We start from the raw sequence: 26,538 nt of genomic DNA, 5'->3' as shown, positions 1-26,538 counted from the left end.
TCTGGGGAAGTGACAAATCTGGGACATACTCCTGAAGGAAAGATCTCCAAATCTCTCTGAAGCGTCACCCTCAGGCAGTTGCATGCCAGTGCACAAAAAAATGTCCTATTCTGACCATGGAAGTGGTCCTTCAAGTCTGCCGGTGCCTGCTGTGGGCTCTGTGTGTATGCCAGAGTGTGCTCCCACAGCTTGGCAAGAAACTTGCTCTTGACTGGATTTTCTGAGGTCTTTTTAGCTCTTCAGGATATGTTGGGAAGCATACAAATAATGTGTGGTTTCCCAGGGTATGGCATATTTTATATGGCTATTACCCCTCAAACTACCACCTGACATGCGTGACGTAAGTGGCCAATTTTATACCCTATTCTGTATAATACCCACTTTCAAACCAGTGTTTCTCAAGTAGTCTAGAAAAGATCCAAACTTTATTTTTCGATATCTCATAGAGACTTGTGAAATCTGTAGTGCTGTGGGCGTCGACACAAATAATTCTGCATGGGTATAGGATCCACAAGCTGGTGAGCCTGGAAGGAGCCGTTGATATGATAACAGCCTCTGCTGAGCCATGTAGCAGGGATGAGGGTGGCTGAGCAGTTGCAGGGTTTTGGAGGGCGGCCGGCTGTCCCTCCTGGTACCCAGCTCAGGGGGCAAAGGAGCGACCAGGACTGGGGCTCAGGCCTGGCCTCTGTCTGCAACAGACCCAACTGGTCCCCAGAAAGGAGCCTCCAACCTGCTCCTGGGCATTCGAGGCCTCTTTCTGGAGCGTGAAAACAAAGTGGGAGAACAATGAAGCAGCTAAAGTAAAAGACTCAGCATTAGAAGTACAGTTATTTAGCTGTGTCCTTGGTGCCTCAGTTAAAGGCTTTTTCCTCTGCTAGCCTCCTAATAAGGCACATTCTTGGTTTTTGGATTTGTGCAGCTGTACTTGTATAGACCTGTATTATATCAGCTCTGGTCTCAGGGTGAAAACCAACCTGCTGTGCTGGCCAGGTCAGGGAGGAGAAGGGGACGGTTGTGTTTCCAGTTCAAATTCTCATCATCATTTGTCTTCTCCCAACCCTCCAAGCCATGCCTCTGTTCTTTCCCCTCTGTGCCCTGAATACTGCAGCCAAGTACCTCTGTGCTTTTCTGCATCTTCTGTGGTTTAGTGGCTACTTAAATATTTATTTATGTAGAACTCGCCCCTGGGGAATGTCTTATGAATTCAGAGGAGGGGTATTGTGAGAGAAGGAGGCAATGAGCAGTCCCTAGAGGGCTCAGTGTTATCTATTGCTGAGAGGCAGAAACTGCACGAAAAAGCCTTGTCCTGGAAAAAGATGAACGTACAAAAGAACACACGTACACGTGTGCACACAAACACACACTTACATGCATATAAACACAGACAAAAAATTGGCAACTGAACACAAAGAGGAAGAAAGCATTTGCAGCAGTTAAGTGATTAGAGAGTCAGCTCTGTTCAGTCATGAAATTTGCTTTCTTTTGACCCATAGGACACCAGCATTTTTACAGATCTGCCATCCAGAAAATGCTGCAGAAAGATATATAAGAAGGCAGGAATGGTCTGAGATGCTGCATGCAAGAACAGGCTACCATGAGTTGAAGGACAGGCTGTGTGTCATTGGGAAGATGAGTTTCCCGAGGTTTGCAAACATACTTGAATTTGCCCATTGATTTAAGTGTTAACAATCTCTTTGTAGATAGCACGTAGGAAAATCTGGAATCTTTTTGCTGTTGTGATTGCTATTGCTTGAACTTTAATCATATGCAAGAGGCAGCTCAGCTTGTTGAATTCATTAATTGCAAAGGCGTAACATATTCACTTAATTGGATTCTCTGCTAGATAGAGATGTATTTATATGTATTTGTATATGTGCTTAGTGTATATATTTAGCTCCACAAAGACTGATATTAATGGAACATTAAGGTTGCCTGGTGAAATAATCAGCAGACTGGAAGGGATAAATGTTCAGTCCTAAGCACGATCTTTTCTGTTGCAAGAAGGGTAAGGCCTGGCTTACTGGATATTCTTGGCACAGCAGAAAAGCAGGCAGAGCTAAAGTTGGCACCGAGGCAAATTTGCACTTGTACGTGCCTCGGGCTGGCCGTGGGGCTGCTCTGCACCTGGCAGGACACCCCACCGCGGTGCCTGTCCCATCGCTGAGGACTGCCATCAGCCGGTCCTTCTCCAAGGCTCGGTCCTTGCCCAGGTCTCGGAGGCTGCCTCCGTTTCCTCGTGCGAGACAGCACCGCGTTAGTGATCCACAGCTCTCAGCCACAGCTGGGGAGCATCCTTGGAGGGGGTCCGAGGAGGGCAGGACAGGAGACGCGATCCTGCCCTCCGGGGAGGTTGCAGCCTCCCGCCCACCCACATCTCACCTCTGTGCATGGAGACCTACTGGATGGGGTCCTGGGGTGGCAGAGAGGCTGCTTCAGAGCCCCGGCGGAGAGCTGGGGCCTCAGGCCTCAGCTGATTTTTTATGTTGAGTGTGGGAGGTGAGGTGGGTATGCTTCCTGGAGGCTGGAAGGGGCAGGGCTGACGGCTGCTGTGCCAGCTCCAGCATCGCTGTGCTCCCTCTTCCAGGAAAGGTGTCTTCAGAGAGCCAGGAAAGACAGCTGCCTGGTCACTTGTGCCACTTCGGCTTCCAGAGCAGCTGGAGAGGACCCAAGAATGTGCTCTCGAGCTTCAGTTAATCTCCTGATCCCAAACTAGTCCTTAGCGAGTACCGTATAAAATCCTACTGTTCCTTTTACAAGTGTCGATTTACATGCCTGACCTGCTGTACTGCCGCTCTGTCATTAATCAGGACAATTTCCACTGCTGTCTGCCGGTGCACACAGCCGCTCTGCGGTAACCATCACCCTTCTACGGCAAAGCTCCTTCGTCTGATGTGGGGCATGGGGATGTTGTAGGTGCAGCCCCGAGCTGCATGATTTCCTCCGGGGTGGATGAGCTGAGGCATCTCCTTACTAGACTGACTTTTGTCATTGCTCCCAGCTGTTAGGTCCCTGTTCATCCCCCTTGCAATGCGGCATGGATTATTAAAAGCCTTTTATAAAGGGAAAACTGAGCTTCAGGAAGCTTCAGTGGCTTGCTTAAGGTCACAGAGTAAGCACAGGACAAGATTACAGCCAGCACTTGGGTCCTTTCGCTCCTGGACATTTGGGAAGAAAGCATCTGCGCTCTGCACAGCTGCTGCAGCTGCCTGGGGCAAGTTTGCCCTGTGAAACCCAGCTATGAGTTGCCTGCGCTGGCGTAGACTTGTGATGGTAAACCCATGCCGTGCAGAGCAGCGCCATGGGGACGCAGCAGCATGGTGCGGTGCAAGGCAGCTGCGTGAGCCTGGCAAGCTGCCTCGGCTCTCAGCTTAGCCCTGCTGGGCTAATGTGGCTAGACAGCATCTGGACTGTAACTGGCCTGGTGTCCCCATGCCATCTACCCCCACCCTCGTGCTTCTTCTTTAAGGTTACACAGACCAGACCAGCTTGGTCCTGTCCATGCCTCCCATGCAGACTAGCCCTCTCTCTCCCTTAGCCTGTTACAGGCATATTGCCGTAACGGGAGAAACCTGCCTGCAGCATAATCTGCCTGATTAGTGCCTTACTTTCCTCTCACCTTCTGGGTACCATGACCGTGAGGGACCTGCCAGCTTCACCCACTTCCACCTCTCTCCAATGCTACCTTCTGATTTGGCTTCTACTGTCTTCACCTCGTTCAACCCCCTGGCAAGGTCAACGCTGCTTCTTTTGTCATGAAATGGGATTGCATAATCTCTACACTGGTTGATTGGTTCGCTGTCCATCGCCGTTTCTTTATTCCTCTCTCCTCTGCCAGTGCTTGGTGATTCATGGATAGCTCTTTCTCCATCTTTGTTGATACTTTCTTGGCCTGTTTATTGGTTTTGTAAGAGCTCGTGCATATTCAAGCTGTATAACCAATTACATACAGAAAATAAAAGAACCGTGATTTCATTTTTAGCTTGTGAAGTCAAGCTAGGAAATGCCAGTCTTGTTTCCCGGGCCACCTTAATTCTGCTTCTTCAAGTTTCTTTGCAGTACAAGGATTGAGGCAGGGACCCCATGGAGAGAGTTGCATCCACTTGTTAATTAAAACTTGAATCAAAATGTCCACACACAAGTAGGATGGAGGGAAGGCTGAAAAGGAAACTGTAAACCTGCCATTTCCTAATATTTCAACCTAAGTAAAATTCCTTTAGTGTAGTTTGTTTTATGGGGGGGGGGGTTTGCATGTGTGTTTTCTTTTGTTTTGTTTTTAAGGGGAAAACCCCAAATCTTTTCCGTAGAAATACATTGTTCATTCTCATGCATGCCAAGCCTTCAGCACAGAGCCTGACTGCTCAACCCAGTGACTAACCTCTACTTTTTCCACAGACAGTCATGACAGCTCAAACTGGTTTGCCTTTCTTCTGCATCGAGTGCAAGTGACCTTTTCACAGCGAGGTGCATTTAAAAGAGAGAGGAGAACCTGGATGGTTTGTCCCCATTTTGTGGGCAGCCTGATCAGGCTTTTGCCTTTCCCTTGCTCTGCCAAAGCTGAGGTGTTCCTTGTACTGACTGTGGTACTGGTGGGGATGTCCCCACTGATTTACTGTGTTGATGGGCTTAGTTCTTAACACGTTTATGCTCAGATGCTGTTTGGGCTGTCTGCCAGGATTTCTGCAAGAAAGTGACAGAAAAGAAATGATGATTATTTAACAGTTTATAATGCAGTTAAGAGTGAATGAAATTTGATGGGCCAAAGTAAAAATCATGTCCTTAGCCTCGGGGTTTTTTCCCTGCTGACTTTCAAACGCCTGTTGCAAAACATGGCGATGTTGGCTTTTCTCAGGGAACCGGCCTGAAGACTCTTGTAATGGAAAGTGTCAGAGAACCTAATTAAAGGCTTACTACTTGCTCCCCTTATAATAGAGGTAACTACACAGTACACACACATTTAAATACACATATGAAATCATCCAGCTAATTCCAGACTGCAAGAAGTCATTCCATGTGTGGGCTTACGTGTGCCACAAAAGACCTTTTGCAGCCTGCTGAGAGCCTTACCTTCATTGTATGTCTCCAAGACTGTCTCTGTCATGCCTGTTCTCCTACTTTTAGGCTGCAGAAAGGGAATGGCACAAGATCTGCTTTGTGTTGACGTGTTTAGGCACAAAATGACAGACAAATCTTTGAAAAATGGGTGTGCCTGAGGGTCCATCAGGGCTGAGAGAAGGGAGGATTTTATCTCCCTAAGGCCATGCTCTCAAGAAGGCAGTCCCTGGTTTAGCCCTTCTTTGCTAGCTGGGCTTGGCAAATATATAGCTTCCTCTCTCCTTCCCAAATCACTGATTTCAAGGTTACCTCCCTCTCTACCCATGCTCAGGTCTGATTGTACTCCTTTTGCACAGAGGTGACTTGCAGCCCAGATGGCCTCAGCTGGGCCCTTGGCAGTTCTGCCGGGACTCCAAGCCCAGATCAGCTTAGGATAACTGCTGCTGGGGGTACCTCTGTGCGTGTGTGTGTGTCTGCACCTGTGTATGGGATGTGAAAGGAGCGAAATCTTTGGCAGAGCCGCTCCCTGCTGCTCACAGAGTGCTTGCTGGCTCCAGCCGGCGCGGCAGTAATGCCCACGGGTGCAGCGAACCTGCTGTCCCGCTGGTGGGCTCTGTCCACGGGCCGCGGCTTCTCCGTACGGTGGAGATGGAGCTGGCGGGTCTTGTCTAATGCTCTGCCCAAACGCAGCAGAGCACCATGGTTTTTCAAGCAAAGCCCAGTACTTGGCTGTAGCGGCGGGTCAGGTGGGGGTCCCGCAGCTTGTGGGCTCTCTTTCTGGAGCCCTCGTTCACCAGAGAGGCTGAAGCACGGGCTCCTAAGGCAGGAGTCTCCAGCTGGGAAGTACAGCCCACAGCAGCTCCTGGGAGCCCCGGCTGGTCTGGCAGCCTCTCCCGTACGACAGGTTGGTGTGTAGCAGCACCGGCAGAAGTACCGCGGCAATGCTTGCTGCTGGCGGAGACGTGCAGCGCTGACACTGCTGTGGTTTGGGCCAGCACTTCATTTCAGGACAGAGTTAAGGCTACCATTTGGGCACAGTTGGGATGGGAACAAACCACCCAGCCCAGCTCTAAGTCAGTGGGAGCTGAGATGGGGGGGGAAATCACACCGTGAGTTACTCTGCCATCCCTGCAGGTTTCTCCACCGCTTGCACTGGTCTCAGTCCCGTGGCTGGTCCTGGCACGGGGGCAGCAGGGCAGCAGTGAGGAGACAGCTCTGTGCAGTGGGGACCGTGTCCGTGGGTGCACACCAGGGACGGGGGCAGGACCGTGCGTGGACGGGAGGTGGGGGGCTGATGAGCTGGGGCATGAGGGACTGCAGTCCCTTTCTGCTCACACAGGTGAGGTGGGGGCTGTCTTCTGCCTCTGCTTCGCCGCCCCCCCCCCCCCTCCCCCGTCCCCCTGTGTTTATTGGGGAGCACCTGAGTGAATAAAAGAAAGGAGGAGGGAGGGAGAAACTGAGTCAGGGAATGGGATTATCTCCATGTCTTCTCCATAGAGACAGGCAGGGGAAACTCTGGACAAGAAAAGGTGCAAGGATGCCAGAGAGCAGCCCCCTTAACCACACACGGGGTAGAAGGAACGCAGCAAGGGTGACCCTGGTTGCCCCTATCCCACAGCTTTGCCTCCCATCTGGCCCCTTTGCAAACCTGAGTGAAGAGACCTGGCAGAGAACCAGAGCGCAGAGCAGAGCTGGTGTTTCTACTCAGTTTGGAGATCTAGCGACAAATTGGAGCAGTGGCTCAGTTGGCTACCCCTTGGGACGGCCCCGGTGCAGCGCACGAGGCCCCCCGCCATGTGCCAGGTTTGGGGGGGGATGCAGACACGCACCCCGAAGGTGTGGAGGCGGTGGGGCTAGCTATAGCTATGGCGGTGTGAATCCAGGGCCAGGATCCGGACAAAGGGTGTGCGGCGAGCGGGGACAGCATCTGCGACCACCTGCCCAGAGCTCTCAGTGGTGGGAGAGGAAAGGAACGGGGGCGTGCAGCTCTCTAACTGCCTCGGCTGAAACCTCGCTCCCGACGTGCGCGGAAATTCCTCTGGAGGAGGCGTGTTCCTCCCCTTTCACGGCGATAGAAGAGCTGAGCACCCTGCGTCTCTCTGTGAAGGGGCGTGCATGCGGCCATGCCAGCCTGTGCCTCGCTCGGGAGGCGTGCGTCGCTGCACGGGGGCAATGCAGGGCTGCTGCGCGGAGGGCAGGGGCTCTGGCTGGTGTATGCGGGATGGGGAGGTGTTTCGCCCGCTGCGACACCCCCCGGTGAAGGTTAAAGGATCTCTGATGTTCTCGGAGATGCTTTTCAAAGCAGCGCCTTCGGTCTTGCTCGCACAGCTCAGAAAACAGCGAGCTTTAGGCAGCCCACCCCCTCTCTCTCCGTGTTGCCTCCTCTCCTAACCTCGCCAGGGCCTGCTTCAACCTGTAGCTTTTCTCAGCACAAGGAAACGTTTTTGGCCTTCCTCTGGATTTGTGTTTTTAAACATTCCTTCAGCCTCAGGTCCCAAGACGCTGGGAGAGGTATTCACTCTGTGTAAAGAGTAGGTGTCACTGCACAGGGGAAGGCACGTCCAGGTTTTGTGCGCTGCTGTACAGGACCCACTTAGCAGCCAAAGCTCTAAACCATCTCCCAGACTGCAGTGTGAATTGGCAAGCCCATCCCTCCCTCAGTGTAACATGTTTTAGGGGGGAAAAAAGTCTGAGTGAAAGAAATGAAAGCTCAGCAAAATGCAAACTGAAGCCCAGTGCTCAACAGGGAAAGCCAAGGGGAAAAATCATTAGATAGGGCATTACATGCATGGACACGTACTGGATGCAGACACACACCTGCACGATGCGGATGCACTCCTAGAGACCGCAAAATGCTTTCATAAAGCATTTAGATGCCTATACATGCGCATAAAAATACATTTTTCTTTAAAGCTTTGTGACTCCCAAACCCCCTGTGATACAAAACATGCAATCTTACCAGTATCGCTGCTGCATTTTCCCCTGCCCCATGGCTCTGCAGAGGAGAGCAGTAGAGATGCTCAAGGTGAAACCTTCTTTCACCTTAGATTAGCAATGATAGGAGCAGTATAAACTCCCTGGCTTTAGATTTTATTTCCCAGACCAGAATCAGAATAGACTGATGTTGCTGGAGTTTAGGACGTTGTATTAAGCTCCCCTGTCCTCACACAGAGTCATTTCAGAAGGGCATGATGGTTTTAAGGATGCAACATTATTGAAGTAAGAGCCTGAGTCAGGTGCTGTCACTGCCTGTTAGCTGGAGGTGGGTTATGTTGCATGGTATAGTCAGTCTGCGGTGTTTAAGATACAATTTTTTTTCTAATTCTTCTTTCAAAATCCTAACACCTGATTTGCACACACACACACACACACACACACAGACCCTCCCTGCCCCAGAGCTACAGCTTTGCTGAGTTATATCCTCCAGCCTGCTCAGATCACAGCCCACACTGCCACAAGCACCTTCCTCTAACCTCTCTCCTCATGTCTCCTAATTATGTCTGGGCTGATTGCAGTCTGCATTTCCATAAATCGTGGTTATGTGTCCATCAGGTAACAGTGAGGACCTTGAACAATACGTCCCCCTGGAAACCATGCTGCTCCTGCATAAGCCAGCCTTGCCTGGATGAACCACTTCCCAGGCTACCAAGTTAGCACTATTGCCAAGGCCACCACCATCTCCCAGAGGGAGCTATTGGGTGATCCTGGCCGGTTTTATGCCCATAGCAATCTCTTGGTACCTTCTGGTTTGGAGGAATGATTTGCCAAGGCAAACACTTTGGCATTCTCACAGCTCTGACCTTTCTGTGACACCAGTGGAGCTCCATAGTACACTAAATCTGCAGAAGTCAGAAGTGCTCAAAGTATATCTTATTAACCTTCTCAGGCTAATCATGGCAGGGGACAGGACCTCAGCAACTGCAAAAAGCATATAAATGCACCAGGAAAGAAATGTTTCAGCAAAAATGGCAAGAGCTGTGTAAATGCCAGACCTCAGTGAGCTGGGACACTGTTTCTGCAAAGAGCTTTTATGCCCAGAATGAGTTGTAAAGCAAGAGCAAGTACTTCACCCTGTCTGTATTCTAAACCGAGCCTCTCTCTGGCATATGCTAGGTGCTGTATAAATATAGAGGGAAGAAAATTCCACCATCTCCTGCAGCCTACGTGTTTAATTGAAAGGCTATTAGAAGCAATTCCTGCTTCTGCAGGTGCAGTGAAGAAAGCAGCCTTCCCCAGGTGGTTGTGGAAGGTGAACTTGAGGTTCAGGAAGGAGTGTTGTTTCTGTGTTAATTAATTTTGCATGTGGAGCATTCACAACCATTTCTTGTCTGCTTTGGCTGATGTGGCTAATTAATCACCTTAAGTGTCTGTAAACAGGAGGTTTTTGCTCTCTGTGGCATCTCTTCTCCACCTGCTGTAGCCCAGCCTTATGTGAGGATACAGACCTGTAGCATCACAGGAATTATACATTTGGTAATGGCTGTGATGTCAGCACTGCAAATGTGAGAGTCATAACCAGCTTGGGTGAAGGCTAAGGGGAATGTTCTATTATCAGGGCACTGGAGAAGGTTTTGGTGCTGAATGAGCCTAGGAGGTGGAGATATCAATAACATGAGTCTTTGTGTTTATATGAGTTAGCTGGGGGACAGAGATATAATGACTAAGACTGAGTTTTGACATCTGCAGGCTGAAAAGTCAAGGAGAAAAGGTTTTCCACAGAGGAATTCCTACTGTTGCTTCTGCTTACTTAAGGCCACTGGACTGGAAAGGCTCACCTGGTCCCATCCCTGCTGCTCTAGGCAGCAACATCATATAGCCCTATACAAACCAGTTGTGCTTCTTCTCAACTCCATTTTAGTTGTTTTCACAGCTCCTTGCAGGCAGCAACTCCAGAACTTCCCTCCTCTGATGGTTAAAATCCATCTTATTTTCAAGGCAAATTTCCTCACCAGTTGTTCTTGCACCAACATTGTTTTTCTGCTTAAAAAAACCTTTTCGTCCTCCCTTGTGTATCTATCCCCCCTTTATTTATACAGAGCAGTCATATCCCCTCTTGGCTTTCATTTATCTAGGTTAAACAAGCTTTTTAATCTCCTCCTTTAAGGCAGGCTCTCTGTTCCCCTAATCGCTCAATCCAAGGTTATTTCTGATACCTAGCTTTTCTGTAAGGTTCGTTGCTGCTTTGCCCAAACCGAGTGTAAAACAGCACAACCTATTGGCTGTTGCGTAATTTGGGGGTGAAGAAATGTATCAACTATCAGATTCAGAAAAAAAGACATCAGGGTGCTGCTGCTAAAATTTGTGTTTGTTCTCCACCTTATCTCTATGAAGCTAAAGTCTCCCATAATGACTTAGTTCCTGATAAAATTTCTCTTTAATAACAGTAATGACATCCTTACCCAGACCGAAAGCCAAGCCTGTGGAGCTACAGTAGATCTCTGTAGTTCAGTCCTGGTGGAATATCTTGCACCAGCCTTCCAAAAACTATCTCAGTCCCAAATGATTCCACTTATTTATGCATGATTTATCTCTTCACAGTCTACGGCAGCATTAAGGTTACAACAGCATTCCCCAGGTTTACCTTTACATTTATGTATCCTGAGCAGTGCATACTTCCATTGGCGGTGTCCCAGTTATAATTGCTATTTCTACAGTGTTTCTATTATTCCTACAGTAGCCCTTTTCAGCTCCTGCCCAGTTGTTCTGGTTTTCCCATGTCCTCATTCAGGATCTGTACAAATTGTACTGACAAGACTCTTATTTCTCCCTGGACTCTCCCTCCTTCCCAGAGGGGTTAGGTATGCTTTTCCATCAGCTATGTTACCAATAACACTGCTATTTTCTGCCTGCTGCCCAACATCCTACCTTTACCTTTTCTATATTTGATCTTCCCTTTTTCATGTATTAAAATCAGGTGTAAAAGTTACATAAGCTTTTTCCAGTTAACTATCTGACAGCAAAGATAAAAGACAGGAAGTTTTCACATTTACACCATTCACAGATACATGCTGTATATGTTCCTTCATCTAGCTCTAGACATGTGTGTGTGTCTCCTCATTTCCATACTATTTGTAAGCCTCATGGCCTTTTCTGTGTTTATCTACTCAGTGCACCCCAGAGGTGAAAACATACCATTATCTCCACTGTACACAATGTAGAGTGGAGGCACAAGGGTGCACATCAGATTCCAGAGGTCCTTGGTGCAATAGGGAATTTCTGGCTTCTAATTCATGCTCTGTGTTGTTGCCTTAGTGCTTCCCCACTGGAATGAACAAGCCCCTCAGCTCTCTGAAAAAACCCATCATAATAAGGGAGGAAACATTGAACTTTTGGGGAAATGCAGAAAGCAGTTCAAGTCCTAAGTGAGTTTGGAATGGTCTTTCTTCTGTAAATGAAAGCAAATCCCTTTTGTTCCTTTCTTTGTTTCTTCTATAGCAGGACTGGCAGGAATTGAGAGAAGATTGTAAATGAAAAGAGAGTGGTGCAAGGCATGGTGCAAATGGGACCCTGAATGAAATAAAAACTATGAAAAGACTTTGCCCAGACGTAGTTTTCCTGCAGCCTGTTGAAAAATAAGCACCTGAAGGTTCAGGCTTTCCCCTGAACCTTCACCCCAAATACGAATACAATGCCTCTAAGCATCTTGCCTAAGAAATGTATCTGAACATTTCTGGTTTTATCCAGAATTGTATTCTGCCGCCTAGTCCTTGAAAGCCAAATTTCTAGGAGGTTTTGTTTTTCCATCTGTTCACATTAGTTAGAGGTTTCTTCAGATGCTCTTGTGTTTTGAAGTCCTGCCTTGGCATACTAGGAGGAGCTCAGAGACTGGCTTCTGCCCTGGCTGGAACAGACAATTTGGAAGTTCATGGGAGTAGCTTGTACTTGTCCATACTACCCATCTGGGTAAGGATTTTGTAAATGCTGAGACTGGGTGCTGGTCATTTGAACAGGCAGTTGCTTTTCCCAGTGTAGCATGTAAGATATCCACTGAATGAGACTACCAACTCCCCTGTGTTATAAATATCTTACTGACCTGATAACATTGAAAGGAGCACAGGTAGAAGAATAAGGAAATACACTCTCCTGGTATAAATTGCAGCAAGAAGATTTAGGTTAGACATCAGGAAAAAAACCCACCTTTTTAATGGGAAGGATAGTTAAGCACTGGAATAGACTGCCCACGGAGACCGTGTGCTCTCTGTCAGTGTAAGGACAGGTTAGACAAACATCTGCCACAAATGGCTGTTACAAGCCTTAGCTCCCCTTGGGAGGAGAGAAAAGCCTCAGTTAAGAATTAGTTTCAGGGAACTAATATGATACACCTTTCATTAAAGATGCGCATTAACATACTGCAGAACACCTTTATTCTGGCTGCATTATACCGCGGTTAAGGCAATTTGCCAGCCTGCTGGAAGGCTTTCGGAAAGCTCTCACTTATTTTCCCCTTGCATAGTCAATCTTACCTTTTGTCTGCATGGGTTAGCTTATAAATTTAGGCAAACCAATAACATATATGATTAACTCTTTGTTCTACAATAGCTCTCACTTTCTTTCTTTGCAAATGTATTGGACTTCTAATTCCAACAGCTTGTTATCCAAAGTAGGATCTCATATTTACGGTAAAAGTTAGCTGCTTCCCTCTCTCAACCTCTCCAAATTTATCCCCAAACCAAAGTGACTTTCCTTTCTTGATAAGAAGAGATGTGGTAGAGACAGAGCAAGGGGAAGTTAAAGTGAAATTCTGGCTCTTAGGAGCCCTGCCCTGGCATACAGGAACATACCTAGCGTTTGGAGACTATGATTAGAAAGGGGGGTTTAAAGATCCCGAGCATGCTTACTTTTGCTGATTCTGTGACCCTCCAGGGCTCCTAGTGGGAGTTTGGGTGACTAGACTCTGATTGGAGAACACCCAGTGGGTCTTGAAACTGCAGGGTGACAAATATGTAGGATGCCTGGGATGGTTTATTTTTCCTCTTTTTGCTGAGGCAAGAACTGAGCAAAATCTAAGTAATAACAGTTCACAAGCTGTTAATACCAAGTACCCTGAGACTTCAGAAGTGCCTTGCTCTGCTCTGCACAGCTTGGCAGGTTATATTCTTTAAGAGTAGGCATCATTACCTGGGCAAATCTGTGACATTTAATTCTGTTGTGGCTAACCTCTGTCCCCACAGTGAATTACTGCTTCCCTCTCACAGCAGATTATCTAGCACACGATGCACTTTTTTTTCTCTTGCGTTGTCTCCGTCCTCTGCACATGCGGTGTTTCTTATTATCCTTACTGTCCTTGCCCACATGTTGCTTAAGTCCGCTCTTCTTTAACTACATGCATACACATTTGACCCTTGCATGCATGAGCATGGAAAGAAGTCTGCCCCCTCTAAATTCATAAAGCTTTTCTGACTTTGCTTATTCATATCTGTACGTGTCTGCAGGTATATGGCATGCCTGATTGTCAGGGTTAGCTATGAAATGCAGTATTTGCATGTATTCTTGAGACACTCCATAGTTAATTTGAAAATTTAGGTCAGAACATTCCCTTACATCCTGTTCTTCTTCCTTTTTGGACAACTTAGAATTATTTTGTTAGGATAATAAGGAAAGGATGTGTACTACTGTATTTGCCGGCTAGGTGCTTCAGTGTGCAGGAGGCTGTGGCAAGACTGTCATTGTTATCCTAATTTCATAATGTTGTCCGTGTAGTACAACACTGTGAAACGTGTCTGGCACACAGCCTTATGAACTCCCCTTTCTGTCCCAGAGAACTTCTGGGTAATTACGAATTGTGTTTGCCTATCTGATCTAATTTATCACTTAGGGGTTTATATCATGCCTATTACTGTGATATCTAAGTGCTGCTGAGATGCTGCAAGATGTCTCTTTCATCAACCACTTATTTCTATGATAAGTTAATGTTACTGAGCTGAAGTCTGGGCTGTTCTGTGCAGCATCTTAATCACTGGTCCCTACTGAGGCCTGTGTGTGCAGTTATTCTTGCTTGTCTGGTGGCTTCTCTGAACTGGTTTTGGGGATTCAAGCTCAGTTACTTGAGGGCTACACTTGCCATTCAGAAATGTCAGGCTCAAATGATGATAAATTGACCTGCTTGGTCAACAAGTGGGAAGTCCACGGCAGAGCAGACCCTGGGTGATGATGTGAGTATATGCTCTTTATTCCCTCAGAAATGCGCTCTCCACATCCAGGCTTAGATATTAGCGTGAGTACAGACCATCTGCTGCCCTAGACAATACTACCTGTCTTTTGTGGACAAAAGGGGCCACCAGTGTGTTTAAAAATTAAAACAACTCCTCCCTGCCCACTCAAGTAACAAAACAAAACAACACAAACAAAAAAAAAGAGAGAGAGAGAAAGAAGAAAACCAGCTGTCTACCCTGCTTGCTGGTCCAAGCAGCATGACTCTACACGTGGAGGGAAAATTAGGGGCAAGCTCTCCTTGGCATATTTTGCCAACTGCTTGTCATAAGGGGCCTTGGGAAGGTAAGACCAGCTGCCTGGCCACCTCAGCCCCTTCTTACAAAACCCACCGCCTTGCCCTCACTGGGGTGCCGTGTTTACACTGCAGGGATGGATGGGGAGGCTGCTGTCTCTGGGTGATTTCGTCTGCCTTTCTTCTCTCTCCACAAGGCCCCAGAGTGGATTTTTTCTTTCATGGCCAGATGAAGCATTTGTTTGTTTGTTTTGAAGGTGACAAGTGTTTTATGTGAATTCTAGCAGCTCTCAAATGCCAAACCCCAGCTGGGCTTTGAGTTTCACAGAATAACCGCTGACACCTAATGAGCCTCTAATAAGTGCTTCTCACTCCTGTCCTGTCATTTAAATAAATAAATGACTGAAATTTGGGGGTGGTGGGAGGGGTGGAATGAAGCTTTTCTGTTTACCCACCAAGCAGGTACACCGCTAAGAGCAGTTGTGCAAGCTTCCCACACACCCACACTGCCTCTGCCATCACGTCAACGTGTCTCAGCCCTGGCCTGGAGGGCTTTCTTTGAGGATTGTGCAGGAAAGTTCCTTCTAAAAGCCCAGTTAATTTCTTGGCCTCCCAGCTTCAGCTGCCAGCCAAGGTGCTAATTAGTGTCAACTGTGAGGGGGGGAATTGAGAACAAAGGCAAGACTTTGATAGTTGAAAGCATAGTTGATGTTCAGGTTTTTCTTTTCCTGGAGTTTTTTCAAGGAATGGTCTACCATGGGCAGTGGGTGTGCTACACGTATCATCTCTTCAGGGACTGGAGCGGCTTCAAAACAGCTCTTATTTGTGGCAGTAGGTATAAGGCAACTGAGTCCCATCTCCCTTTTCTGACCGCTGAAGATATGATCTCTGCTTAAGAAATGGAAAATGAAAAGATCTAAAATTGCAATATATCCTTATGGAAAAACAGCAAGATTAAAAAATCATAGATGCTCTTTGATTTTGTTTTGCATGTGTCAGAAACATAGAGCAATTCCTTGTTGCCAGCTAAGGTATGTAACCAAGTCATTGCGAAAGGACAAGAGTAGGTATTTCAGTAAGGCCTTAGCAGGGGATAGCAAGAACTACTGTTATCAAGCATCTCAGTGTAGTTGTTCTCCTGTGAAGACACTCCTGAAAATGCAGAACATCTCTCTCTTCAGTTGCCTGTCTCTTGGAAGAACTCAGTCCTGACTAGGAATGGGCAACCTTTTTCCAGAAGAACAAGTTATTTCTGGACAAAACCAAGTTTGGCTAAAATTAATCTGTTTGATGAATTTCACTGAAAAGAAATGAAGACAAAAATTTGAAAAAATAAAGAAGTTCTGTTTTGACTTTTTCAAGTGAAGTATTCAAATTTATTTGTTTCAAAATGACATTTGTTTCAGCATTTGTATATATTTTTCCTCATTTATCAGGGAAAAAAAACATTTTTATGGTGGCTAGTAGGCTGAAGTCAACATTTCAGGAGACAACAAGCTCTGATCCTGTTGTTTGGCTGAGAAAGTTGAAAGACATCATGTCTGTTTGACCACGGTGATGGTATCACCCTGGTCATCGACTCACTCTCCCAGAGGGTGAGACCATCACAGAGATGAGACAAACCAGACATCTTTCTTGTTCTCCACTTCCTGATGGTTTGAACCCACTTACTCAGAACCCTTCTCCCCAGAAATGTCCTCATCCTACATGAGCCATGAGCTTGGGTACTCCAGAGTAGTCCTGCTGCCCAGGCCTGCAGGAGCTGTGGTGAATGCAGAGGGATGGGGCAACTAGAAGTCTATCTTCTGTGGTTTGTGTCTCCACAGGTGGGGAAATGGAAGGAAAAAAAGTTGCAGATGAAGTATTACGTGTGGCCCCGCTTTGAGCTGTATCCTGACTCTGAGGAACGCGAGGATGATCACCTGAGTATCGTGACCTTGGAAGAGGCACCGTTCGTTATTGTGGAGAACGTGGACCCCCTAAGTGGCACCTGCATGAGGAACACGGTCCCTTGCCAAAAACGCATAGTGACCGAGTATGCACCCCTGGGTTTTTGTCCTCCTATTGGGCTCTCCCTTCTCAGCAGAATGTAGAGAGTCTGTTGGGCCAATACCATCATACTCTGATAATCCTGTTTAGACAAGTCACCTCGGTTTGCCCAGCCTGGCCTGTGTCCATTCATGACTGGCCCCTTTGGGCAAACCATCATAGTGTGTCCCTTCACCCTCCGGCACAGATAGCACAAGTGAAATTCTCCACATTATATTGTGGGAGGGGGAGTGCATACTGGCAACAGAAGGGAATTAAGGGAATTCTGCCCAGTCTTTTAACCCATTATTGTTGTGACGGTTCAGGAACAAAACCGATGAGGAGCCAGATTACATGAAGAAATGTTGCAAGGGGTTCTGCATTGACATCCTCAAGAAAATCTCAAAGTCTGTCAAGTTCACCTATGACCTCTACTTGGTGACTAATGGCAAGCATGGGAAAAAGATCAATGGGACGTGGAATGGAATGATTGGAGAGGTCAGCAGCAAGGGGAGGGCATGGTGGGCTTCATCCCTGGGCTGGGTGACATGGGTCAGGTCTGATCTCCCATCATTATTGGGCCCCTGCCCGGGGCAGGGACAGAGGTGACTCTATAGAAATGATTGGCCTGGATTCTTTCTGGGCATTGGGTGAATTAATCTGCTCTGACACGCTGGCCATGACTACCTTCAATGATTAATTATTATTCTCTATAGTGTCACAAATTCAGCCTTCACAGTCAAAGAAAGAGGGTGATATCCATGCACCAGAGAGGCTGCAACCTAGATGATGCTTAGATCATATATAAGGTGCATAAAGATTGAAATAAGACTTTGCAGTGTTAGAGGGAGGAGAAAGCAAGGACAGAAAAATGAGATAAGATGTCTTCTCAGTGGATGATGTGTTTATCCTAAGACCTCTGCGGATTTATTTTTTATACACATACCAGCTTTGAGGGAAGATTAATGTCTATAGATTTCCTGAAAGAAAAATGTGTCCTGATGAAAGATTAGAAAGGAGAGACGATAGAAACAATATAAGGAATGGGATTACAGGAGTAAAAGGACTGTGTGGAAAGGCAGGAAGGTGAGAAGGGGCTTGGCTGTGGTGCTTCAGAGGTGCCTTGGGTCTGTGTGTGATCTCTTCCTTTCCTTCCTCCAGGTTGTCACCAAACGGGCCTATATGGCTGTGGGATCCCTCACCATTAATGAGGAGCGTTCAGAAGTGGTGGATTTCTCTGTGCCCTTCATTGAGACGGGAATCAGTGTCATGGTGTCACGTAGCAATGGAACTGTCTCACCTTCTGCCTTCTTAGGTATCATTTTAATCTAAAATTAAAACTTCACCCAGTGTTCATAAAAAATTAGGTGAAGGTTGCTTGTGATTCTTAGCCTGAAAGTTCCTTTTTGGGAGTACCTGTGGGACAGGTGTATAAAAATAAACTGTGATGTTTTAGTTCTAAATCCCAAGCAAGCAAAATCCAGGCAAATGCAAACAGGCACTGCCTAGGAGTTCCAAGGCATTTCTCAGCAATTGTATGCCTGATCCCAGCAAAGAAGGGCTCACTCAGAGTTGTGACCTACTCTGCAGCATGTGGTTTCCCACTGACTCAACTAATAGTATGGTCAAGGAGTGTAGGCCAGAAGAAAATTGATTCAAACCTTATAGCTGGTATGCCGTAGTACTTAGTGATAACAATTGGCAATAAATTGTTGCACTCTGAGAGGCATTATTTGTAAAGAAGGTATTAACTTGACCCTCCCTTGACAGAGCAACTGGTAGAAGTTAGAAATCTAATAGAACTTTTCAAGAAGAGTTGAGCCATCAGTTCTGTGCTGACACTGTGTCTTCCAATAAAGTGATTGATTTCTAATGTCCTTTGGTGGTGGAAGGTGATCAGAGAATGCAGAAATGATACTGCATTTCCCCAAGACATCCATGTCTTCCTAGTATCTACTATTTGGCTTTCTGAAATGCTTTATGATGCAGCAAACACAGTATATGAGTTATATAATTACTGTCTGCTCTCTGCCAGCATCCTGAGAACATTTACAAACAGAAATAACTTTATATAGGTAAAGAAATTTTTCCAAACCTCTTTAAGTAGGAGTTTCATGACTACTCATTCTTCAGGAGTTTTTACTTTTAGCCAAGTCCACCAATATTGCTGGGGTATGTCAAAGCAACGATAAAGTTGACTCCAAAATTTTGAATTGCAGTTTAACTGAGGTTGCAATATTGGCTACAGTCTGGAGTAAAGTTCTAAATTTCTCTGATCTGGTTCAGTCCCATCTTTATCAGTTCAGGCTTGGAGAAGGAGAAGACCTGGCAGAGACCAAACACTTGCAGAATATGAATGCTAACGTTTCTAGAATGAGCCAGTGTTCCCATTGCTACAGGAATAGAATAGCTGAAAAAACTACTATCATTATGGCTGAACCTCAGAAATTTGGAGATGCTCTTTGGCTCAATAGCATCTTGAAAGTTGGATGCTTGTCTGAAACTCTGCCAGTTCTGCTTGATTTTCCCCACTCTGTCCAGATGGTGCTGGAGGACTTCCTGGGAACAATTTTTTATCAATGCATTTTATTTTATCAATGCATGCCACAATGGCTGCATGTGGTTCCAGATGGAGCCATGTGTCAGAAATGTAACAGTAAGAAGGAATGCAGTCAGTACAGAGACTGAAACAACACTTCTCCCAATTCAAGAAGTTTTTCAGATTCTGGTTGAAGGCTTTATTGTAACTTCTGTTTTTCCTCAGCCCGGTTTGCCCCACACTGTCGCTGGGGTGCTCTGGAGAGCAAAGGAGGTGAGGGAGGGGTGAGGTGGTGTATCAGGTTTTTCACCATGGTTTTCTCTTCCTCTCCAGAGCCTTTCAGTGCTGACGTATGGGTGATGATGTTTGTGATGCTGCTTATCATCTCTGCGGTGGCCGTCTTCGTCTTTGAGTACTTCAGCCCTGTGGGCTATAATCGGTGCCTTGCTGATGGCAGAGGTAAGGGAAGTCCCTCCTTGCCATAATCCTCTCTCGCTTCCAGTCCCGGCTCCTTTGTTGGGGTGTTTCCTTTGCCTTGAACATGATATGGATCTAGCCTGCTCTGAGCTCTGTGTTCAGACTAAAGAGGGCAGGGATGGAGGCGGAAAAAAGGCTCTGAAGAGAGCAGATGTGTATAATGGATAATTTGCTTGGCTCAGGAGATGAAGCTGTGTTGCCTTTCATCTCTAAAGCATGCACCAGCTCCAACTTGTTTCTCATTGAGGGAAAATGGGTCCTGGTAGCCGATGCTGGCAGTGGCTATGGTGCTGCGCTCTCTGAGGCAATCAGAGGGCTCAGCACTGTCAATCCATCCTTCAGTGCTATGTCTCCCCGGAGAGCAAGCCGCTCTGCCAGCCTCCCAGCATAGTGCTATGTCCTCCAGACTCCACATCTGTCACCTGGGCACATCCCTTCCCCCTTGGCTGTCTGGCTTGCTAAGGCCAACTGAGAAAGTGCAAAGCTCATTTTCCTGGAAGTGGGTGATGGATTATTTTGCAAGGGCAGCAGGAAAAATGGGAACGAGTGAGTGACCCATCTCTGTGGTTCTGATCTTCGGAAGACAGCCTGATGAGTTAAAGGGAGGATGGACAGACAGCCTAAGAGACAGCCTTTTTTGCCTTATTGGCATGAAAACAATTAGCAAGTTGGGCCTTCTGTCATCTCAATATCTTCACCCCCGACAAATCAGCCCTTCAGACCTTTCTGGGTTTATTGGTCCCGTCAGAATAGTGGCAGATAGACAGTTATTGGAAAATGACTTGTTTGCTCCCTGGTCTAGTGCTTTGAGTGAATTTATGCCGTCAAATTGGAGAGGAGTGGAAAAAAAAGGGGTTAATGAGAATGCAGGCAGAACCACACATATGGGGAAGTGGAGAACTTCTCTCTTAACATGGAGCTGTGGAGGGCCTTTATGGCAACTGATTGTAACCACATGGAGCTGTGGACACAAGTAAATACTGCCAAACCTGGGTATCTCTGGAGAGACATTAATACAGATGTGGAACTGAAAGCAGTTCTTAGTACAGGTATGCAGTTGTGCAGTTATAAAGTTAGCTGAACTGCAGCTGCAAGTATCAATATGTCTGAGTAATTATGCACAGTACTGCATGATCAGGCAGATACTATCCCTGACAGATGTAACATGAAGATGTAGAAATCTGCTGCAGAGACTGCAGTGCTTATTTGGTAGTGAATGCTCTGGCTAATGTTACTTTGGCTGCCATTGAACCAGTCTATGATGGCCTCCCACACCTCCATTTTCTCTTTACGGACACCAAGATTTTCTCTCCAGGGTCAGGTGGGCATGCCCTGATCTAGCCCCTAAATGATGTTGGGTTGGTTTTGGGGCACTCAAAGTTGGAGAGCTCAGAAGGATTCCAGGTCCCTGGTTTGGATCGGAGGCTCCCATTGCTGTCTTAGTTTGTGGCTGACAGAGTAACTGTGAAAGCACATGGGGCGATCAGTGGAGAGAGGAAGGCTTTAGGAGGGAACTTGTCAAGATTTTTTATGCCTTACAGTTCCCACTGATGATTTTCAGGCCTTGCAGCTCTGTGTCTTAGGCCATGTTACACAGAGAGGGATATAAAGCTACCACTCCAGCATATAAAAAGACAAGGACTGGCAAACCATGTTTCTTATACCAACTTTGTCTCCCTGGCATCTAGAGGCTCCAGTTTTGCCAGGTGATGATTCTGCTTTGAACTTGGTGTGCAGTTCCCAGGGTGCAAAACGAGCCCCTTGCACCTTACACAGTGCTTTCAGATGATCTATGTCATTCACTGCTCAGGGGTTTGGAGAGGAGTGTCAAAACTTTCTTCCCTCTTGTTCCTCGGCTGGAGCCAACCCTAACCACAGGCAGCAGCACTAGGCACTGGTTAGCCTACCCAAGGGAGGAGATAAAACACGGGATGCTAACCCAAAAAGGTTGCAGAGCTGGGTTGGCACCATTGGAAAAGTGACAGACCCTTGCACTGTGCCAGAGGGCTTTTGTCCTAAGAGAGTCTTCTCGGTGTCTGAAGCAGGATCCTTGGAGTAATCGCATCTGCAGTCTCCCTGACAGCTCCTCTTGTGCTCAGATTGAACAAATTTTGGTTTGGGTTCCCACCAATGGAATCAGCATATGCCGGAGATATGAGGCTGCTGGGAGACAGGCAAGATTTCACAAGTTTTCAGGCCTAGTGCTTCATGAGCACACATGGCTTTGGGGTATGAGTCAGCTTCCATGCTGAAAAGTGAATAAGGGAAAAGTAGCAGCTTTTAAAACACTGGATCTGCTCCTGGACTGTCTGGGGCAGGGCTGCTGATTTTCCTGAGCTAGACCAAAGTGTATGTCACTGTTACGTACCTTAGACACTGAACATGGGGAGAGGGAGCTGTGTTCTTCTCTGGCTTGTGTGTCTTCAACAGACTGAGTAATGAAACCCTCTTGCAGAGGTATTTGTAGAGCCCTGTTATTTCAGATGGTGCTCTTCCTTTCACCTGTACGAGTACAGTGAAGGCCATGTTTTGCACAGGTGTATGCTGGGAGTTCAAGGACAACATCACTGTTGAATAGCTAGAAATGAGGATAGAATTTTTCTGAGCAAACTCTATTTCTGGTGACAACACTTGAACCGAAATGGAATGTTTACACTTTTAGATATTCCAATCAGGTACAAAAAAAGCCCTTGTATAAGGTTTCAGTGGAAATCTTTGAGACAGAATAAATATGGAAGCTTGAGGATGTTTTAAAAAAACTATTTTTCAGGGTTGCACTTTGCTGAGATACAGTGTCATGAACATAGGGGAGCGCAGCTGTGGACATTCATCTCACTTATGGGAATAGATACTGCTCTTAACTCTGAAGTCAAGATGCATATGTGAATAGAAATGCAGACCATTTACTGAGATGCTCACTGTGGGATCATGTTTCTCAATCACTCTAGAGCCAGGAGGTCCCTCTTTCACCATTGGCAAAGCTATCTGGTTGCTGTGGGGGCTGGTGTTCAACAACTCTGTGCCAGTGCAGAATCCCAAGGGTACCACTAGCAAGATCATGGTGTCAGTGTGGGCCTTCTTCGCTGTCATCTTTCTGGCCAGCTACACTGCCAACCTGGCTGCCTTCATGATCCAAGAGGAGTACGTGGACCAGGTGTCTGGCTTGAGCGACAAAAAGGTAATGGATCCAGTCAAACCCCCAAAGCAGCCTTTTCCACAGAAGAGGCTGCTCTACCCTCTCTTCTCTGCTTTTACTGGGAAAGTGTTCAGTTTTTTTCAGAGTGACATCATAGCTTTAGTCCCTAGTTTAACTAGCACCACTGCTCTTTGTTGGTATTCAGTTGCATTTTTACATGTTTTAAGCACTTCAGGAATGAATTAGAAACAGAACTGAACTGTGCTTGCATGATCCCAGACCACACCTTGACTGTCAGCAAGAAATGAATTAATGGAGCTTTGGAGACGATGGGTATAATGGCTGTAACCTGTTTTTTCAGGATGAAATAATTTGTCTTTGTGAGAATGCTGGCCATTAGGCTAGCAAATACGATCTGTTAGTTTATTCTGGGGACAAGTTCTGCCCGTGGGGGTAAATCAGCATGGCTTTGATGATTTACTAGTGCTTGCATTTGAAATTATACTGTCATTTTTTCAAGGCCTTTGGAAGCTTAGCACAAGAAATTGTTTCCTGTTCGGAGTGTGTTTCGCTGCCTTGTTTACATGCACTGCATTTTGTCCTCACAGCGCATTTGCTTTTGCTGGGCTCTGCACACTGAGGATTTTGAGGAGATTGCTCGTGCAGGCAGGGTAGCACTGTCTGGTTCATGAGGGTCTGAAGCTTTACACACTGCTTTATTTTTGTTTTGTGGCAAGGTTCATCACAAGGAATTGAGGGTTGTGAGGCTCAATTGCCCATGCTGAATTTGTTACTTAATCACTGGGGCTGCTTAAAGGGTCATGCCATTGCAGGGCAGCCAAATAGCAATAGGTCGCACACACTACTATCGGGGATAGCAGCAAGAAGAGGACTGCAAGTGTCAGCTGCTGGACTGATTATAGTTACTGTCTCTTGTGTCCCCCACGATAGTCTAGAAATAAATTGTGGCCAGGCCCCCTGCGTATACAGTGTCCTGTTCAGCAGGCTGGAAATTCTGTGGTGGATTAATTTTTAAGAGTTTTTTTCCCCTTTTGTTGTTTTTTCCTGGAATGAAATATGACACAGAATAATGCAATCCGTGCAGAAGTGCTCCTATTATTTGTTTTAATTTCAACCTCAATTTGTTTCACGCTGTCTCCACATTTGCAGTGCGCTGTGTTGAGGAGGGGGTGGAGGGGAGGATGCTCTTCTGCCAGGTGGAGGTTATTGCGGAGACTCCGTAGAAGCTGTGGACTACCTCAGACTGAAAGACTGTTCAAAACCAGCCAGCCCTATCAGAGTTAACATTAGTTTGTCATCATTAGGTTTTCAACTGTCTGAGCTAAATGGGGTAGTTCATACCTGTGATCTATTGTTTCAGGCTGTGCCTAGGCTCATGGAGAGAGCCACGCTTTCATTCTCATGTTTTTCAAGATATTCTTCATACCTGCAGAGATATGTGCATGAAATATCAATTGAAAGCGGTAACTCCTAGAACTCCACAGAGCCTTCGTATACAAGTTTCTGGGCATATTTTAGTTGATTGCACTGTAGGGCCGCCTGTGTGTATTGGACTGAGGTCATTTTCTTTTCTTTGCCAACATACCTCTGTCTGCTTTTGCTATCCTAAAGCATATGTGCTCTGTTTCATGGGGAAGAGAAGGGCCACACAGTACATACTCAGATCATTGTGGTATGCCTCAAACACAGCTGCTAGTGAAAGTACAACATTAGGGTAAAATTACGATCTACCAGAGCATCTGGAATCAGATGAAAATTGGCTGGTAAGAAGCTGAAGGCCAACTGCTGCCTCTGGAGAATAAAGACAGGTGGGACTAACTCCATCCAAAGGATGCGAGTGAATGAGCTTGATCTACTGGGCTCATGGATTTCCACTCTCTGAACGTGCAGAGAGCCCTGCAGAATTTGAGAGCAGCCATCCAGGCATCTGTCATGCTGCTTCAAGACGCCCTGGTTTGGGAGGAATTCGCTCTTCTGAATCTCCTCTTTTCCCTCTTCCAAAGCCCGCATACTGCTTGCAGCTCACTCGGCCCCTCGAGGCACTGCTTGGCCAGGATGCAGGGTGCAGCCACGTCCAGGGCAGATGGAGGGGTGCTGGGCTCTACCTCCCTTTTCCTGCCTGCTTAAATTAGCCAGTTCAGACTTTCAGAGTAGGCGGTCACTGACCAATGCCAGGTGGCCAAGAGGAATGACCATAGCTTCCAGTCTCTTTTATCTCCAATGTGTGATCCGGTGTCCAGTGCAGAAATGAGGCAGATCAACCTCCTGGCCCGCTGCATCAGCTGGCAAGGGCAGCTGTGTCCAGTGCAAGGAGTCAGCAGAGGAGGTAGTCCAAGCCGATAGGCAAAGGGCTAGTTATTTTAAGGGATGTTGTTCCTACTCGCCTAGACCCAGATCTGCTTGCAAACGTCTTTGTAGCATGACAGTACCGAGGGAAGGTGTCCCACTGGCTCTGTAGAGCAGCCAAAATGCCAGATGCACGCACAAAATCCATTACTGTGCCTGGCTGGGGAACGCTTGTCAAGGTCAGGCTGGCTACACCCCGCGACAGCCACCCCGAGGGTCTCTCTGGACCCTCTTCCTTGGGCCTTGCCTGGGAAGAGCCGCCCCGAGAGATGCCCGTGGCTGCTGACCTGCCGCTTCCCCAGAAAAGCGGGCTGAAACGCTCCAGCTGTCTGAGGACTTGGATGGTCTCTTGGCTGTGCCCCAGCATTTACTTCCTAATGACATGCAAGAGCGTGGCTAACGTCACGTCCCCGCCGTGCTGCGCGGATGCTCGAGCGGGCCTGTCTGAGCGGGGCTGGAGCAGACACCTCTGTGCCGGGGCGGTCGGCCGGACGGCGGGGGGCTGGAGGCTCCCGGCACCGAGCGCGGCGACCTCTGCCGCTCTCCCTCTGGCCCAGGCGATGCTCCCCCCGCCGAGCGTCACCCCTCTGCGCTCAGCTGGCCCAAAACCGGTGCCAGAGCTGACCCGGGAACCCACCTCACGATGGCTGCTATTTCCCCCACGTTAACCCTTGCAGCTGCCCGATGATACATCGAGCTGCGGCTCTTGACGCCGCTGCAGCCGTGGGCAGCCTGGGGGAGGAGAAGCCCGCTCCTCCCCGAGAGCAGCGCTGGCCCTGCGAGTCCTGCAGGCGAAGAGCTGCTCCCACAGCATCCCCCTTCCAGCTCCCTGCGCTCCGGCGGGCCGGATCGCTCTCCTCCGGCGCAGATGCCGAACCAGCGCCCGCCGCCTCCGTCCGCCGTCTGCAGCGGAGCGGCTGGATGCGGTCCTGGCAGGGGCAGAGCCGGACTGGCCGGGTCGGGTCCCCGCAGGAGCTCTGCCCCGGGGCAGCAGCGCCGGCGAGCCCACCTGCAGCATCCTCGCCCGCGGCCATCTGGGGTCCACGCGGGGGGCTGCTGCGGCCGCGGCCCCCTGCGAAAGCCCTGCTGGTAAGACGGCCTGTCGCAGAATGCTGCAGTCGGCTCCCGGGTCTGGGTTTCATCTGTCTGTAATCAGGAGGTATAACCCAATTTCCAATAACGGGAGAGCTCCAGACGCGTTAGAGAAACAAGCGCCTGCGGTATTTCGGTCTAACGAAGGCAATAAATACGGGAGAGATTATAGAAAATGAACTAATGTGTGAAATAATCTAATAGCTACACGTAATTTCCATTCATGTACAGTAGTAATAGAATAAAAGCAAATGTGGACAGCCAGCAGGGCATTTAAATAAAATAATTTAGAATGCAGTAGGTTAATAATAATAAAAAAACCCAGTATCCATGCCTGTAAATTAGTTGGAAATGCCAAAGAAGCTAATAAAGTATCAAAATGGTAATTTTGTAATTGACATA

General features: G+C 47.5%; 1 protein-coding gene across 1 annotated transcript in view; it reads left to right on the top strand.

Moving 5' to 3' along the window:
- The window catches only part of GRIN2B (glutamate receptor, ionotropic, N-methyl D-aspartate 2B), a 205,203-nt gene that overhangs the window by 158,960 nt on the left and 19,705 nt on the right, over nucleotides 1-26,538 (top strand). Inside the window, exons 5-9 of the mRNA XM_010565845.1 lie at nucleotides 16,324-16,532; nucleotides 16,852-17,023; nucleotides 17,687-17,840; nucleotides 19,398-19,523; nucleotides 22,490-22,719. Of these exons, the coding sequence (XP_010564147.1) occupies nucleotides 16,324-16,532; nucleotides 16,852-17,023; nucleotides 17,687-17,840; nucleotides 19,398-19,523; nucleotides 22,490-22,719 (891 nt within the window). The remainder of the gene's footprint in view (nucleotides 1-16,323; nucleotides 16,533-16,851; nucleotides 17,024-17,686; nucleotides 17,841-19,397; nucleotides 19,524-22,489; nucleotides 22,720-26,538) is intronic.

The sequence above is a fragment of the Haliaeetus leucocephalus genome, unplaced genomic scaffold, assembly GCF_000737465.1.
Source record: "Haliaeetus leucocephalus isolate CR32 unplaced genomic scaffold, Haliaeetus_leucocephalus-4.0 Scaffold196, whole genome shotgun sequence".
NCBI classification, from domain to species: Eukaryota; Metazoa; Chordata; class Aves; order Accipitriformes; family Accipitridae; genus Haliaeetus; species Haliaeetus leucocephalus.
This window is presented reverse-complemented; position numbering and strand designations above follow the sequence as displayed.